The sequence below is a fragment of the Solanum lycopersicum genome, chromosome 11 (genome assembly GCF_036512215.1).
Source record: "Solanum lycopersicum chromosome 11, SLM_r2.1".
In the NCBI taxonomy this organism is placed as follows: Eukaryota; Viridiplantae; Streptophyta; class Magnoliopsida; order Solanales; family Solanaceae; genus Solanum; species Solanum lycopersicum.
The window spans coordinates 39,662,989-39,679,723 of NC_090810.1; the positions used below are offsets into that span (position 1 = coordinate 39,662,989).

The window sequence follows — 16,735 nt, forward strand, 5'->3', positions numbered from 1 at the left end:
TTTGATCTTCTTCTTCAACCTTGAAAGCTTCTTCAATGGAGGATGAGTGCAGAGAGAAGGAAGAGCTGCTTTGGGGTTTTGATTTGAGTGAGTGATTGTGAGAAAAAACTGAAGGAAAATCAACATATAACCCTCCCCTAAAATACTCAAAGTACCCTCACTTAAGTTGACCAGTTAATGAAGTCAAACTCGAATTCAAATTTTAGATTCTCGATGGGGAACAAGTTCGCATCGTGAAGCTGATCCCGCAAGATTTTCAAAAACAATTTTTGAAATAGAAGAGTCTGCAATGTGTCCATGTCGCAGAACAAACTTTTGGATCTAGGTGTGCTAAGTCCGAGACGCGGACTTGGTCCCTCTAAGCACAAAAGTTGCTACCTCTTGGCAACTTGCTTAGTCCAAAGTGGGGTTGTGGACTCCTCGGGCGATCCTTGGGGGGTCGGACCTGGATGTTTTAACCCTATATACATTATTTTATCTATTTAAAGCCTTTTTACAAGTTTTAGACTTCATACAACACTCCCAAATCTTACCAAAACTTAAGGACGTTCACTAGTTCAATTTCGCTAGTTTTCGGACGTCATGGTCGTTTCTTAGCATTTTGGTTCTAACACTTCTTAGACAAGTTTTATTACATCTATTTAAGTCTAAAATCATCATTAGTCATTTTGTGAAGCTCTAGTCTAGGTCATAAAATTTCCGGGGTGTATCAAATTGGTCAGGGTCTACTTTAGAGATAGTTTGCCTGTGTGGCTAGGCCGCTTAGCGATTAGGCCATTCATTTTGCGATGCACCTTAAGTGGCCAAAGTGACGACTTTTGTGATGTCTACAAGTAGTTAAATCTGGGGATTATTTTCGCATAAGTTGTAATTGATTTTTGAGACTTGCTCGTTTTTGGGTGGGAATTGCTTGTTCTTGAGGAAATTGATTAGTGGATTGGTCATTTGTCACCCGCATTAACTCGTTAGTCCTCTCCGTTTTATTTGTTGTGAGCTTTAATGGTGAATTATCTTATTTTTGTTGCGTGATCTAAATTGGTTATTTTTCAAATGGAATTTTTTTTTTAGCCAGAAAGGTTTGACCATAATTTAGCCATAATAGTCAAAGGACATGTTCACACTATGAACTGTTTGTTGTTAAACATTTTTGTCCTTTAACTCAAATATTGAATATATTTTTCAATTATGTTTTCAATGCATTTGAAAATGATTGATGAGATTATTTATTTAAGATTTCATAGTTAAACATTAAAAAGGAACCACAAAATGTACTAAAAAAAACATAAGTTTCGCTCGCTCTTCTCTCTTGAAATTTTCAAGATCTAAAAAAAAATTGTTTTACCAAAGAAAAATTGTAAGCGTAGTAGTAAAAAACTATATAAAAAATAGTAAAAAAATTTAGTATCTCTTTTTCAATTTCAAAAATTCTTCTATTTTACTTTTTCTTTTTTTGTTTATTATTTTCCATTTCTTATTTCTTAATGATAAAAAGAGAAAATTTAAAAAGTATAAAAAGAGGAGTAAAGTGTAGATGATCTATTTTAGTTTATAATTTCTAATTTAGAAAAGATAAATTATATCTAAATTTTAATATTAAAAATTTATATTTGTAATACTCAAAATTAAAAATTTGAAATTGATCGACATGGAAAAATAATTACTCCTATTTATTTAAAGGATTTGATATTACACATCAAATTTCTAAAAAGAAGTTAAATAATAAAAGTAGAGTATATTTTATCTGATTATACTTATAATGTATGTGATTGAAATATGAAGAAAATCGAAACTACAATAATATTTCTCCTACTATATAATTGTTTTTATATCCTCGGTCGTAGATGGATAGTATCATTCACAAATAAAGCTTATTAAATTGATATTTTTTTATTTGAGCACTACAGACACATACAAATATTTTTTGGATAAAAATATTGACGGATCTTCATTGAAAAATTATAATAAAATCAAACTGATATACAAAGTTCTTTATGATTTCAAAATAATTTTTATAAAAAAAAATTGAAAGAAAAACATCTTCATAGTTCTCCAATGATAATGACATTATTGATACTTATTATTAAATGAGCTCTAAATAAATAAGTTTATGAATTATTGTGTATAAACAAATTGTTATAAATCCATTGAATTGTGTGGATTGTCCATTTGCTTTCTTCATGAACTTATCCTATCATGTATCTACATTTCCAAGGTGACATGAACCTTTATAGATAACTATGTACTTATTAATTGAGCATTTATCATGGTGGCCTTTGGGGTGATATTTCTACTCTATAAATAGAGATATCATTCACCTTTTGTAAAATACACTTGAATAAGAAGAAAGTCTTATCTTCCATCTTACTCCTCTTGTTTTCATCTCTTTATATTTATATTGCCATAAGCTTGATTTTATAACACGTTATCAGCACGAATCTCTAGCCAATTAAGATTGAGTTTTAGTTTTTCTTTAACTCATATTTTGGTTGATCTCGTTATGAGAATCAAGGTATTATTATATGCATAAAATCAGGTATGTATTTTCTAGAATATTTTATGATTTAGAATAAAAATAATATTCAGTCACTAACAATTATCAAGAACTACTACTATTGGTTGAATATAACATGCTATACAAAACTTCTTAAATAGAAGAAGGTATAAAATTTTAATAGCATGAGTTTGAATGTTATTTTGATTGTTTTGAAAGACTGTAAGGGTGAGTCATGTTGTACTTCGGTCTATTATACCGTTGGTTAAGGGTAAGACGATGTATTCAAGTTTCATCGCACCAAAAGAGTAAGACATCAGGTTAAAGTCCGGATGCACCATAATGAAAAATCTTTGAGGATAAGACGATAGATTCAAGTTATATCGCACCAAAAGGATAAGACATCAATTTGAGTTTTGATGCACCGTGATTGAGTTCAAGTCCCATAGAATTATGGCGTAACACGCCTTATATGGATAAGACATTGAGTTTGAGTCAATGCACCATAGTGCTGATATAATGATGACTAAGGCTTTGATGAAAAGTCTTTAAATTCGTCCTATTGAATTTGCTCCATTCCTTGAAAAGAATGTGGTAGCAACATATGATAATTTTGAAATCGCATGTTCACTTGCTCTATTCTATCGTATGAATGTGGTAAAGTAAATAGTTAGTCTGAAAGATGACAAATGATTAACGATATGAAAAAAGGCATAAAGGGACGGAATTATAATAGTCATCATTGTGGTAATTATAAAAGGAAGAACACTATGGGTTCTCCAATAGTCCTTCGAAATGTGAAGGCAGTTTTCATTATCAAAATGGTATGAAAGGTCATTAGACTTGTGAATGTTGTCAACCCAATAATTTGACAAATTTATAAATCTTCTATCATGATACAAGAAGATAAAGTGATGGTACACTTAATCTTTCAAAGTGATGTTGAGGTGTGTCATAGAAATATGATGAATTTTAAAGCCATGACAATGTGCTTATAATGCAAATTTATAAAGTACATATAAATAATTAGTCCAATCCTTGAAGAGAATGTGACTTGTAATGAGTATCGTGAATGCTCGACCATTCTATAAGAGAATGGGTCCAGATGTGATAAAATCATTATGGGTTGGATATATGTCACTACTCACCTCTATAGAAGGTTTGAGAAAAAAAAATGATACATGTCACTTCTCATCTCTACGGGAGATTTGAGAGGAAATAAATTTTATTTGGTAGAAATGGCTAATTGTATTGTATGTTTTATACGTCACTATGATATAAACTACCGAAAGGGCAAAAGAATGAAATAGTTCTTGCCTATAAGGGTTGTGGTCATTATTGTGTGGCAATACAAATTTGTCATTGGTTGTGTACCTATGGTACAACAAAAGTAAAGCAAGAAAGACGTCTTGCTCGTAATGATTTTGACCATGACAATAATAATATAATTTCCTCCTTGAAGGAGATGCTCACCATAGGGATGGTGTCATGCAATATGTCATAGTACACAAAATTAATTGCAAGCTCTAACGACTTGTGCTATTATCAGAGGAATAATATTGGGGTTGTAGTGAGTCTCAAAAGAAACTTTTTAAGTTTCGGATGAATGAAAATAAATATTGAGACTATAAATCACTACGATCGAAGAGAGTTATAATGTTTATGTAAAAGATTACCCCACTTTTCCTCCTGTTTGTTCCATACAAACATGTACATGCTGATGAAATCACATGTAAAAGTAAATTATAAGTGTACTAAAATAAAGATCAGTTGGCATGATTGGTTGACCATTCCGATTAAATGTAATGCAAACGTGATTGAGAATTCAGGTGATTTATATGATGAAGAAATAAAGTTTCTTCAAGAATTCTCTTGTGTTGCTTGTTCTCTTGATAAAATGATCATTGTACCAGCTAAGGTCGGGACTGTAATCCCTTAAAATTTTTTGGAACATATAAAAGGGTGAATATGGGCCCGTTCACCTGTCATGTGGATCATTTGCAACTATATGATTGATGCATCTATGCGATCGTCACATGTATTTTGTTGTCAATTTACAAATTGGTTTTTGTAAGGTTGTTTGCTCAAATTGTTAAAATTAAGAGCATAGTTCCAAACTATGAAATTATATTGATAATGCTGGTTGATTTTAGCAGAAATTGTATGCCTTCAATTATAGCTAAATCATGGTTATGAGAACAAAACTCACAAATAAGATTTGGTATGAGATAATTTTATTTAACATGTAGCAACACATGTATGCATCAAACCAACAAGGTTTCCCCATTAAAATTGGTTCAGGGTCAGGAACCATATAATTTCATCTAAAATGTTGAATGTGCGGTTATGATTTTAATTGTTCCACCACGCACAAAGATGAACTTCCAAATAAGATTGGAATGAATTTTAGATTTTCTAAAATTAGGGGGAGAGATGATTGACAGCTGAAAATTATGTGTGAGGTTAATTACGAATTATCTAGATCCTCGTTAAATAAATATATGAACTTAAAGTTCAAGGGATAATTTAGTTGCATAATGTTGCAAATCAGTTGCCAGATGAATGCACTGACCCTATGATATAATTCAGCTGCAAATGCTCCAATGTGAAGTCCTTGAAGACAGAGTCTATGATACGCCGAAAGCGTAATAAACAAATCGATTCCAAATATAAAATTCCTTGAAGAAGGAAAGAGCAAATGATCAATATGTTCATGATAATGAGGCAGGTGCTATAAAGGAGCACATTGACATAACACTTCATAAAATCTTGAAAAAGGTTCAGGTACCTGAAATAATGAAAAATGAAGAGATCTCAATAAGTTATGTCTTGTTGGAATCGATATCAAATAACCGTCGACGGTATCTTTGATATGAGGTAGCGCTCAATGTTATAAATTATGATGAGGATCTTGAATTCAAATTTGTCATATAGTGTGAACAGATAAATGGTTGGCCAAGTAAAATGCACAATTCAAGTATATTTTGTTTCACTTAGAAAAGTGACATTTTGGACTGGTAGTCCATAAATCAAGGTATAATGTCAGTGGGGTACAAATAAATTATTATGCGATAGTATAATCGTAAGATATCAAATACGGTTTGTGCCTTGGGGCATAAAGGTTTATCGCAAAAGTCCTGATATTAGTAGAGATGTTTTCTCCTTTGGTGGATGAAATGAGGTTTGTTTTGATCTGGCAACATATGAAAAACTTGAATGCATGTAATGAATAATTGTAATGTCTAGCTACACAATGAAGGTTATATGAAAATCCTTGAAACAATCGAGGTGTCTGAAGCATATAAGAGTTTGAAAGAAACTTTTTCAATAAAGCTTCAAGAATCCTTATATGGATTGAAATGGTCAAGGAAGAAAAAGGGTACAAAAGAATGACCCTAATTGTCCTTGTATTTTTATGAAAAGGTTTTGGTAAGACAAAATTTTGTCTTGACCTACAGATTGATAATTTGACAAATGAAATATTTGTCTAACAGTGCACATACACTGAAAAGTTTTAATGCAATTTAATATGGATAAATCACATTTATTGAGTACCCCAATGATTATGAGATCACTTGACATAAATGATGATTCAGTTTGATCTCAAAAGAAGGATGAAGAGTTTCTTGGTGATGAAACTCTATCTTGGTGCAATCAGAGCACTAGTGCATCTTACTAACAATATTATTCTAGATATTTGTTTTGCAGTAAATTTACTGGCAAGATTCATTTTCTCCCCGATAAAAGGACATTGAAATGGTGTTGAGCACATGATTGAATATCCTCGAAGGACCATAGTTATGGGTTTATTCTATTCCGAGGAATCCAAAACAAAATTGATTGGTTACGCAAATGCAGAATATTTATCTGATCCGTATAAAGCTCTATCTCAACCACGCTATGTGTTTGCATGTGGAGGCACAATAATATCCTGGCGATCAATAAAGCAAACAAATGTTGCTATGCAGAAATAAAAGTCCTCCATGAAGCAAGTTGAAAGTGCGTTTGGTTAAGATAAATGACACACCATATTCAAGAAATGTGTGGTTTTTCTTTAAAAAAGAATATACCAACCACAATGTACGAAGATTGGAGACATCATCACAAGAAATTAAGTGATGTTTAAATTAGGGAGAGTATAATACGCGTTGCACTCTTTTTCCCTTGACCGATGTTTTTTTTTCCACTGGGTTTTCCTGGCAAGGTTTTTAATGAGGCAACAAATAGTGCGTATCAAAAGATATGTGTACTCTTTTTCCTTCACTAGAATTTTTTCTCACAGAGTTTTTCCTAGTAAGGTTTTAACGAGGCACATTATCTATGGACATCCAAGGGGGAGTGTTATAAATCCATTGAATTGTGTGGATTGTCCATTTGCTTTCTTCATGAACTTATCCTATCATGTATCTACATTTCCAAGGTGACATGAACCTTTATAGATAACTATGTACTTATTAATTGAGCATTTATCATGGTGCCTTTGGGTGATATTTCTACTCTATAAATAGAGATATCATTCACCTTTTGTAAAATACACTTGAATAAGAAGAAAGTCTTATCTTCCATCTTACTCCTCTTGTTTTCATCTCTTTATATTTATATTGCCATGAGCTTGATTTTATAACACAAATTTAAATTTTATATTGTTTTATTATAATATAAAAACAATTAAAGCTCAAAATTCTTTCAATATATTATAGAAACATAAAAATTCATATAACTTATAAGCATCAATCCTAATTAATTACACTAAACATTTGTATACTATATATGTTCAATTAATTAATTACACTAAACATTTGTATACTATATATGTTCAATCAAAGATAGACCATTTATAATTTGAAATCAAACTTCACGTCTTCTACATTATATTATATAAAAGTCATATAAATTTTATCCACTAATAATGTTATTTCTAATTTCCTAAAAAAATATAAACATCGTATAGAATGAATGTTATACGTAAATGAAATTCTATCTAACTAATCATCTATACATAATTTGAAAGCGAGAAAATAAATAAACAAAAATTATATATAAGAAATATTACATTTAAATAAAATTATAAATAATATACATATTTAAATTAAAGTAAGTTATTACTAACCGTTGATATATCTTATTAACTAATTTGTATCACTTGATATTTTTAAAAAATATAGGAAAAATGAACAAGTACCCCCTCACTCTATGCCCGAAATCTCAAAGATACACTTATACTATACTAATGTCCTATTACCCCATGAACTTATTTTATAAGTAATTTTCTATTCCTTTTTGGCCTATGTGGCACTAGCTTAAAAAAAAAGTCAATCAGCGTTGGACCCACAAGATATTGCCACGTAGGCCGAAAAGGCGTAGAAAGTTATTAATAAAATAAGTTCAGTAGAGTAATAGGACATAAATATAATATAAGTGTGTCTCTAAGATTTCGGGCATAGATTGAGGAGTACTTGTGCATTATTCCAAAAATATATTATTTTTTAAAAAATCAAATGCCTGAATTAAAATTTCATTTTCAGTTTGAAAATTTGTGAGCAATAACTTCACAAAAACCATTTTTTATTTATAATTTTAGTTGATCCTTTAATAATTTATTTTAACATATTTAGTTATAGATGAATTCATTGAAGGTGTAAGTTTAGAATCTTCACAGTATATAAAGCGTAAGAGTTTTATTTTTAAAATATGAATAGTGTATTTAAAATTGAATTATATACAAAAGTTTTCAATATATTAATTATTTATATACTAAAAAACGTGAAATTAAATCTCAAAATAGTGTTTCTTCTGTTATCTTGTAGAATTACTTTTTTATTATTGGAGACATAAAGTAGATATTTATTTTTGTTAGTTTCTTTTTTTAACTTACTCCACAATTTAGATATTTTTTGAAAAAGAGCCAGGAGAATTAAAAAAAAGGTAAGGTAAAGAAGTAAAATAACAAAAAAGAGAAGAAAGATGAATTTGACGAAGAAACAAAACTATTAAATATTTTACTTTTCTATTTTATTAGGTGAATCTAAAAAATTAATCTTATTAAAATAATAAATATTTTATGCAATTTACTAGACAAGAGCCCGACCTCAATTTTATTTCTTTATTTTGAAGATAAAAGGTCACAAGTGACTTTTCAAATTAGATACATCAATACACCTATCAAAATTTTTAACTTGAAATTGGTCTTTGTATATGGTCTAAAAATTACCAATTACACAAAATCACACACCAAAACAAATTATTTATTTTATGGGGTAATCAATTAAACATAATTATACCAAAAGTGAAACTCCCTACTTTTTATATTTTTATAATAACCTAAATATCAGTTAAAATTTAATTTATTACTTTTTTAAACCTAAAAACACCTTTTTTATTTTTTGAGTTTATCCAAACTGGCTCTATGAATACGGAACGGTGAAGGTAAGAATTTATTACCTCACGGTAACTTTAATAGTTACCATAATCCCCAACCTTATATATATTCTGGTCCACACATAATTCCTCTATTTTTCTGTCTCTCTTTTATCGAAATATAGGTTTAGGGTTTCGTGAATCGATTGAGTGATCTACCATGGCTTCCTCAAAGATGATCGTGTTGAAGAGCTCCGACGGCGAGACTTTCGAGGTGGACGAAGCGGTTGCTTTGGAATCTCAGACGATCAAGCATATGATTGAAGATGATTGCGCCGACACCAGCATCCCTCTGCCTAATGTTACCAGCAAGATCTTGGCTAAGGTTATTGAGTACTGCAAACGCCATGTTGATGCTTCTAAAACTGAGGATAAGGCATCTGAAGATGAGCTCAAAACCTTTGATGCTGATTTTGTCAAAGTTGATCAGGGCACCCTCTTCGATCTGATCCTGGTCTCAATCTGAACCTTTTTACATATAATTATCACTCGGTTTGCTTTATTTTATATCAGGATTTGTTGATTCATCATTCTATTTTATCAGTTTTTTTGCTTTGTTTTTTATCTGGGTTTGTTGATCGATTGTGCTTTTTTATATGTCGGCACCTTTTTCAGGGTCTCTAGCTTTATTTATATCAGGCTTTGTTGATTGATCATTCAGTTTTATCACTTTGTTTGCTTAATTTTATATCTGTTCCATGACTAAAATAAGGTTTTTGTTGATTGATCATTCTATCTAATCACTTTGGTTGCTTTTTTTTGTATCTGTTTCATGACTAAATAAGGTTTTTGTTGATTTATCATTCTGTTTTATGACTTTGTTTGCTTTATTTTATATGTGTTTCATGACTAAATTAGGTTTTTGTTGATTGCTCGTTCTGTTTCATCACTTTGGTTGCTTTATTTTATCTCTGTTTCATGATTAAAATAAGGTTTTTGTTGATTGCTCATTCTGTTTTATCTATTTGTTTGCTTTATTTTATATCTGTTTCATGACTAAAATAAGGTTTTGTTGATTGATCGTGCTTTTCGATATGTGGGCATCTTTATTAGAGCTTCGGTGTTCTATATCCTACAGCCGAAGTCTGATTATTGAGTTTAGCTTCTCCACCCTCATGGACTTAGTGAAACCTGAATCTTTCAACCCAAAACTATAGGTCAATTGTCTTAGTGTTGTATGACTCTCAAGAATCTTGTTACATTGTGAGTGGGAATGACTTGATATTAGCTAGAGTATTGGGTTACTGTCTGTTTAGGGTTGATCTCTTTTATTATTAGTCAGTCATATGTGTGGAATTGGTGGTATCTTTTTGCAATAGATTAGTGTATCATCCTTAGGAGTCATGTGAGGAGGAGATTTGGTATCTTCTTGCAATCCCAAGTATTGTAATGAGGATATTTTAATTTAGGGATTGTGCGGATATGATTGAAGTGAAGCTTTAGAAATATTTTGACTTGAATATATTTGTTATTTTCCTTATAAAAAGAATATTTTGATTTGGAGCTACATGGGCAACTGCTAAAACCAGAAACCCTTGCATTATATAGAAATTGAATCTAACCATTAAGATTTCTTGCATACAGTTGAATTCCCTGTTAAATTGGCAGAATCTATCCTGGATATATGATTCTTAGAGGAAATTGTGGTTTGGTAGTTCCTTTATTCTGGATTCTGTCACATTTGGAGAACATAATAGAGAAGGGTTAAGTGTATTTGTCGGACTTGAATCTGTTTGGAGCTCTGTTCGCTAGTTCAGTTTACATGGTTGCTCGGGTTTTATTTTGCTTTGAGACCTTTGGACTTTTATATGTAGTGTATCTACGGAGGTAGCAACTTGTTAAAAATGATAGAGAATGGCTTTTTGTACCCATGTTATGCCATGTCAGTTCTATTCCCCTTTAATAGCTACCAGTTCTTCCTACTGTGTATTTTAATTGTGAATTTGCTAATATATTCTGTTTATAGTCGATCTTTAGCATTTATATTTTTCCCTTCTATCAGCGTCTTGTGCTACAGGTTGTTAAAAATGATGGAGAATGGATATTTGTACCCAAGTTCTGCCATGTCAGTTATATTCCCCTGTAGTAGCTACCAGTTCTTCCAATTGAATGTTTTAACTGTGAATTTGCTAATTTATTCTGTTATATCTTTAGATTTCCCTTTTATCAGCATCTTGTGTACAGGACAGAATCTATAAATATCTGTTTCTTTTCTCAAATTCTGTCGATGAACTTTGGTATTTCTTTCTTCTGATTAGAGCTTTAGGATGTTGATGTTCTACTTGCTGTGAACTGAGTCATTTTGTTATTTTCCAGGCTGCCAACTACTTGAACATCAAGAGCTTGCTTGATCTCACTTGCCAGACCGTGGCAGACATGATTAAAGGGAAAACACCAGAGGAGATCCGGAAGACCTTTAACATCAAGAATGACTTCACTCCTGAGGAAGAAGAGGAGGTTAGGAGGGAGAATGCTTGGGCATTTGAGTGAATCTGCATTGGAGGATAAATTTGGATTATATTTTCTATAAGATCGTCTGAACAATCTTGTGTGAGTAAATATTTAGTATGCTATTTCTGCTTTTCACTGTTGGCTTTGTCCTAACTAAGTGACTTGAACCTCCTTTTGCTATTGTTATGTCTGGGTTTAATGTTATGAAGTCTTAAGTGCTTATCCTTTTTGTTGATCTATTAATAGCGATTACTTGTACTTGTTATGTGTCCTAGGTTTTATTACTTGTGATGGGGATCTTAGGAGCTTGATATGAGTAGTGGAAAATTGGAGTATATGACCTGTAAATAAAGGGGTATGACGTTCTCGACTTTTCTGAACTCTGTTTATAAGAAGTGATGAACATTGTTATAACCTATAATCTGATGATCGAGTCGATTCCATGATTATAAGTTCATTCCATGCTGGACCAGGCCGGAATAGGGTTATATACATTCTCATAATGAGAAGGGGCCCATTCGGGATACTACGGTTACATACTACATCGTCACATTCCATTTAGGAGGATTGTTAGTGTGGACGATTTAGAAGATATAATCGGAGGACATGTATGGTTAGGTTCCATTTGTATACTTGGTGAAATCTGGCATATTTTAACCAAACCCTTCCTTGTAGTAGTCCGGGAAGTGAGCACCAGGTTGGAAGATGCTGGTTCGAGAGGACCTGGAAAAATGCTAGTAAGGAGGCTAGTTTGCTAGGTTGTAGATCTTCTCCCTTATTCTTTATAGAGGAATCCCCTAAATTCAGTGGCAGATGTGAACGGACTGGGATGTTTTTGGGTTTTGAGGATCGTAATAGAGCTGCCAATAAGATTCTACTGAGCACCTAGATTTTTCAGGGAAAGCAATTTCTATTTCCTCATATTTGCCGTGTCCACCGATTCCTGTAAACAGTAGAGCAACAGGGAGTTCTAATACGATTCTGTTAAAATCAGGATTTTTATTAGAGGGAAGTGCTACATTCATCTTTGATTTCTGTTTGAGGCATGAGTTGATTGTTTACACTACGGCTAGTGCTGCTAGTACTTAGTTCCGGTGACTTCATGTTCTGTTCTAAATTTAGGCATCTCGTGCACCGAGTTGATTGTTCTTGTGGGTGATGTTCAACTCTGCCACCATCTCTAGTGAAAGTGTTAAAGTACTATTTAAAGCTAATAGACTATTAGTTGTTTTTGAAAGTTTCCCAAAAAAATTACTCAAAAGGCAAAACATAGGCACAAGTTGAAGACTCAAATTTATCAAATTAGAGTTGAGAGGTACAAGACTTCGCTAGATAACTCAAAAACTGTTAATTATATAATACTAAAAAAACAAATTAATGTTGGACTAAAAAAGCCATTTCATTTTCACAACTAGAAATTAAGTAAATAAATATCATATACAAATCTTAAACAGCTTAGATTTCCTACTTTTGATTTATATCCTGGAGTCTTTTTTAAATTAAGATTTTCAAACGTGATGATGTCCATTATCTTTTATCAACTTTAAAATCAATTCCAGCTTTTATTCCTTTGTAAAAACATTAGTAATTTGTTCTTCAATTTAGCAATAAATAATAAGTATTTCTTTATCTTGAATTAGATCATGAATGAACTGGAATTGAGTCTAAATATTCTAGGATAACATAACTAATAAAAATGTACTTTTGTGTTAAATCTCTTCCAATTTGTTTCTCAAAGCATAGATTGCCATGACCGTGCTGAGCACGAGCCCAATGCTAGAGTAATTGAAGTGTTGTTCAGGACGAGGCCAAGTAATTATTGTACAATTGTTTATGAAAAACTTAGAATTTCAAAATTAGACCAAAATGATTGAAGTAAAGGGTTTGGGATCGTTACGGGTAATAGTTATGACCAAAATAAGAGTTATGATCACCTCTTCTGTTTGCATCAAGGGACCAATGGTGCAAACAAAATAGGTGATGATCACAACTCTTTTGGGTAAGGATGTGTATCATTTATGCACATGTTATCCAAAACAACACATCTAGGTAAAGCTAAAATAGTTAATTGAATTTGAAATTTCATTGCAAAGATAAACTTCAATGTCTTTTCAGATCGTTCGTTCCTTTTGGCGCTTCTTTATGAATTATACTCTTTGCAAAAGCTTTTGGTTCAGGCTCGCCTTTTCTAGAATTTCATGTAGTTAAGATTTAAAGTATTATTTCTATCCTTGCTCGGTTGAATTTAAAGTTTGAAGTTTAATTTAAAGTTAAAAAGTTTTTATTGAATTTAAAGTTTGAAATTGAATTTAAAGTTTAAAGTTTGTATTGAATTTAAAGTTTGAAATTGAATTCAAAGTTTAAAGTTTATATTGAATTTAAAGCTTGAAACTGAATTTAAAGTTTAAACTTTATATTGAATTTAAAGTTTGAAATTGAATTTATAGTTTAAACTTTAAATATCGAATTTAAAGTTTGAAACTGAATTTAAAGTTTAAATTTTAAAGTTTATATAGAATAGACTATTTTAAAAGAAAATCAAGGCGAATAGCCGTATATTTATTTAAATAAATAAATTGTATAATATAAATATTAGAAAGAGATAAAGATTACATAATCTTGGTATTGAATATTAATTATTGTACTAACAATTGCATTTTAAAAAAAAATTCTTTTTGTAAATTTAGTATCATTTGAAGAGAAGATTTTTTGGAACTTGCATTTGTCGATCTTATTCCGTTGCTTCCATATCATCATATCACTATTCTCACCAAATATTTCATCTATTTGGCTACTTAATAGTGGTAGTCCGGTGTTTCTTCTTTCGGCATTGACCCGATCTCGAAACAACACCGATATTTTTAAACTGTCCTTTGGTAATGAATATCGATGATCTCCAATCATAAATTTCGCCACACTAAAGGCTTGCTCTGAAGCGACCGATGATGCTTGAATCGCTAGCACATCTCGAACAATCTTAGCAAGGATTGAAAATTGATTTTCACGATTCTTCCGCCATACAAATATTGGAGGTTGAAGTTGTCCTTCTTCATGCCTGATCTTTTTCCGTGCCTGATTGAAATATAAATCAAAATCATTATTAGTAGAAGATTCAAGTTCAAGATATTCTTCCATCCAATTAACCGTATCATCACTCTTAGGCTTAGAAGATGGAGGTTCAACTATTGGAATATTTATTTCCATAACTTTATATGCATTATATAAATCTCTAGCTTTTGTATAAATGCTACTTTTACATTCTTCAACACTAGGAGTTTCATCATCTTTAATTTCTAAATTTACATAATTCTTTTCAGTCATTCTTTCAACACCTCTTAATCATAATTTGGGTTGAAAGTAGTAGCAGTCATATAGATTTGAGGAACAGGGAAAAATATTTTTGAATTTTTCAATCATAAAAACAAGTGAATCTTTTAATTGATCATTTCCTTTATATTTTGCAAATTCAGACGAAATAACCCAAATATTTACTAAAACAGAAGAAATAGTACGATAATATTGATCATAGCATGCTATTGTTGCTTAATAAAAAGCACTTAAAAATTCAACAAATTCTTTTGTATTTTTTCAATCTTTCAAGTCAATTCTTAAATTCAAATCCGCATTATAAGCATTAAATACTAATTGTATCGGCTTTTGATAAATATAAGCAACTTGAAGCATTTCAAATAAAGAATTGCATCCAGCGCATACTTCTTTTGGAACTTTTCTATATGCAAGTCCACATTCATTATAACGATTTTTAATGTAATTCTAGCTTTTTCTTTAGCTTTAAAAATCCAACTACAAGCAAATTTAATTTTTTCACTAGAACTTCAAATTGAGAAATACCATCTTTTTTACTATTAAATTTACATACGTGCGGTACACTTAATATGAAAATAATAATTATCAATTGGACAAAGTCTACTTTTTAAATAATCAACTGCTCTCAAATTAGTAGAAGCATTATCTAAAGCGACTCTCATTATTTTATCACATATTCCATAATATTGTAAAACAGAGCCTACTTTTGATGCTATATGAGAACCGATTTTAGTTTCTTCAACATATTTATACGCTAATATTTGTTTTTGTATGTTCCATTCATGGTCAAACGAATGGACAATAAGTGTAAAATAATTGTTACCATTAGGACTACGTCCCATATCAAACGTAATAGATAATCTACCATCATAATAAGCAAATGAACAACAAAGAAAATGACAATATTTTTTTGATATTTAAAAAGATCACTTTTAATTGTATTTCTTGGAATACCTTCATAATTTGGGTTATATAATTCTTGAATGTAATGAACAAAATCAAGATGTGAAGGGAATGAAAAAGGCAAATCACAAACAGCAACCATTTTAGCTAATTCTCTACGATCTTTTTCTTTACTATACATGTGGTGTGTGCTTCGACTAGTCAGGTTAGACATATTCAATACACCTTGAACCATATTAGAACCTCCAACTTCCATAGAACTTTCGGGTATGAGTGTTCCATTTCCATTAGCTCTTTCTATATCATCTAGGCGAGCAAATTTTTCATTACACTTTCGTAAATGTGTTCTTAGTCGTCCCGTTCCTCCTTGTGTACCCGTAGTTACATGTTTCATGACCAATTTACATTAAGTGCAAGTAACAATAGTTTTTGCCTCATTTTGTATAAAAAATGTCTATACTAAAGATCTTTTACACGTACGGCGATGACATTTGAAAAAGTAGGTAAAGGGGGGACTTCATCTTGTTCTGGTAATTCGGTAACCGGACTAGTGGGGGTAAGGGTCTCTTTATCTTCCTCATTTTTTTCTACTTCTTTATCTAATTCTTCCTCAAAATTAGTACAATGTCTTTTTAGAGTCTCATGATCTACTTCATTTTCGGAATTAAATTCAATAGGTCCTGGTGGTGACATAAAAAAAGTTTCATTAACATGACTATAATCATTAGTATTAACTACAAATCTAGGTGGCAAATTTTTAGAACTAGAACTATTTACTCCTCCCCTATTATTTTTTTTTCCGATATTGGTCTTTTACCACTATTTTTTTTCACATTCATGTTCAAATTTAAAATAATTAAATATTATGAAAAACAAGCAAGATAATATAATAGAAGAAATAAATTACTTAATTAACAAACAAATAAAAAATTAAAGTTGAAAATTGGAATGAATGTACCAAACGTCCACGTAAAATTAGACATATAACCAAAGCTGAATTGAGAGATGCCTATTGTAGCTTCCAAATTGCAAGTTACTTTAAATATATTTCTGACATCTAAACTCCAAATCATTATCACAATATAATAATTAACAATTTATGAGAGATTTAAAATTGAGAGATTGTATAAGATGTATAAGTAAGTA

General features: G+C 31.0%; 1 protein-coding gene across 1 annotated transcript; it reads left to right on the plus strand.

Annotated features, from left to right (window-relative positions):
• Positions 1–8,876: 8,876 nt before the first annotated feature.
• On the plus strand, positions 8,877–11,581 carry LOC101243954 (SKP1-like protein 1A). The gene is made up of 2 exons (XM_004250675.5): positions 8,877–9,362; positions 11,225–11,581. Exons 1-2 carry the CDS (start codon positions 9,069–9,071, stop codon positions 11,396–11,398), a joined length of 468 nt encoding a protein of 155 aa, XP_004250723.1. The 5' UTR covers positions 8,877–9,068; the 3' UTR covers positions 11,399–11,581.
• The last annotated feature ends 5,154 nt before the right edge of the window (positions 11,582–16,735 follow it).

Coding starts and splice junctions, on each gene's coding strand:
- LOC101243954 (XM_004250675.5), top strand. CDS start 9,069: ATGGCTTCCTCAAAGATGATCGTGTTGAAGAGCTCCGACGGCGAGACT. Junction 9,363..11,224: donor CCCTCTTCGATCTGATCCTG/GTCTCAATCTGA, acceptor GTTATTTTCCAG/GCTGCCAACTACTTGAACAT.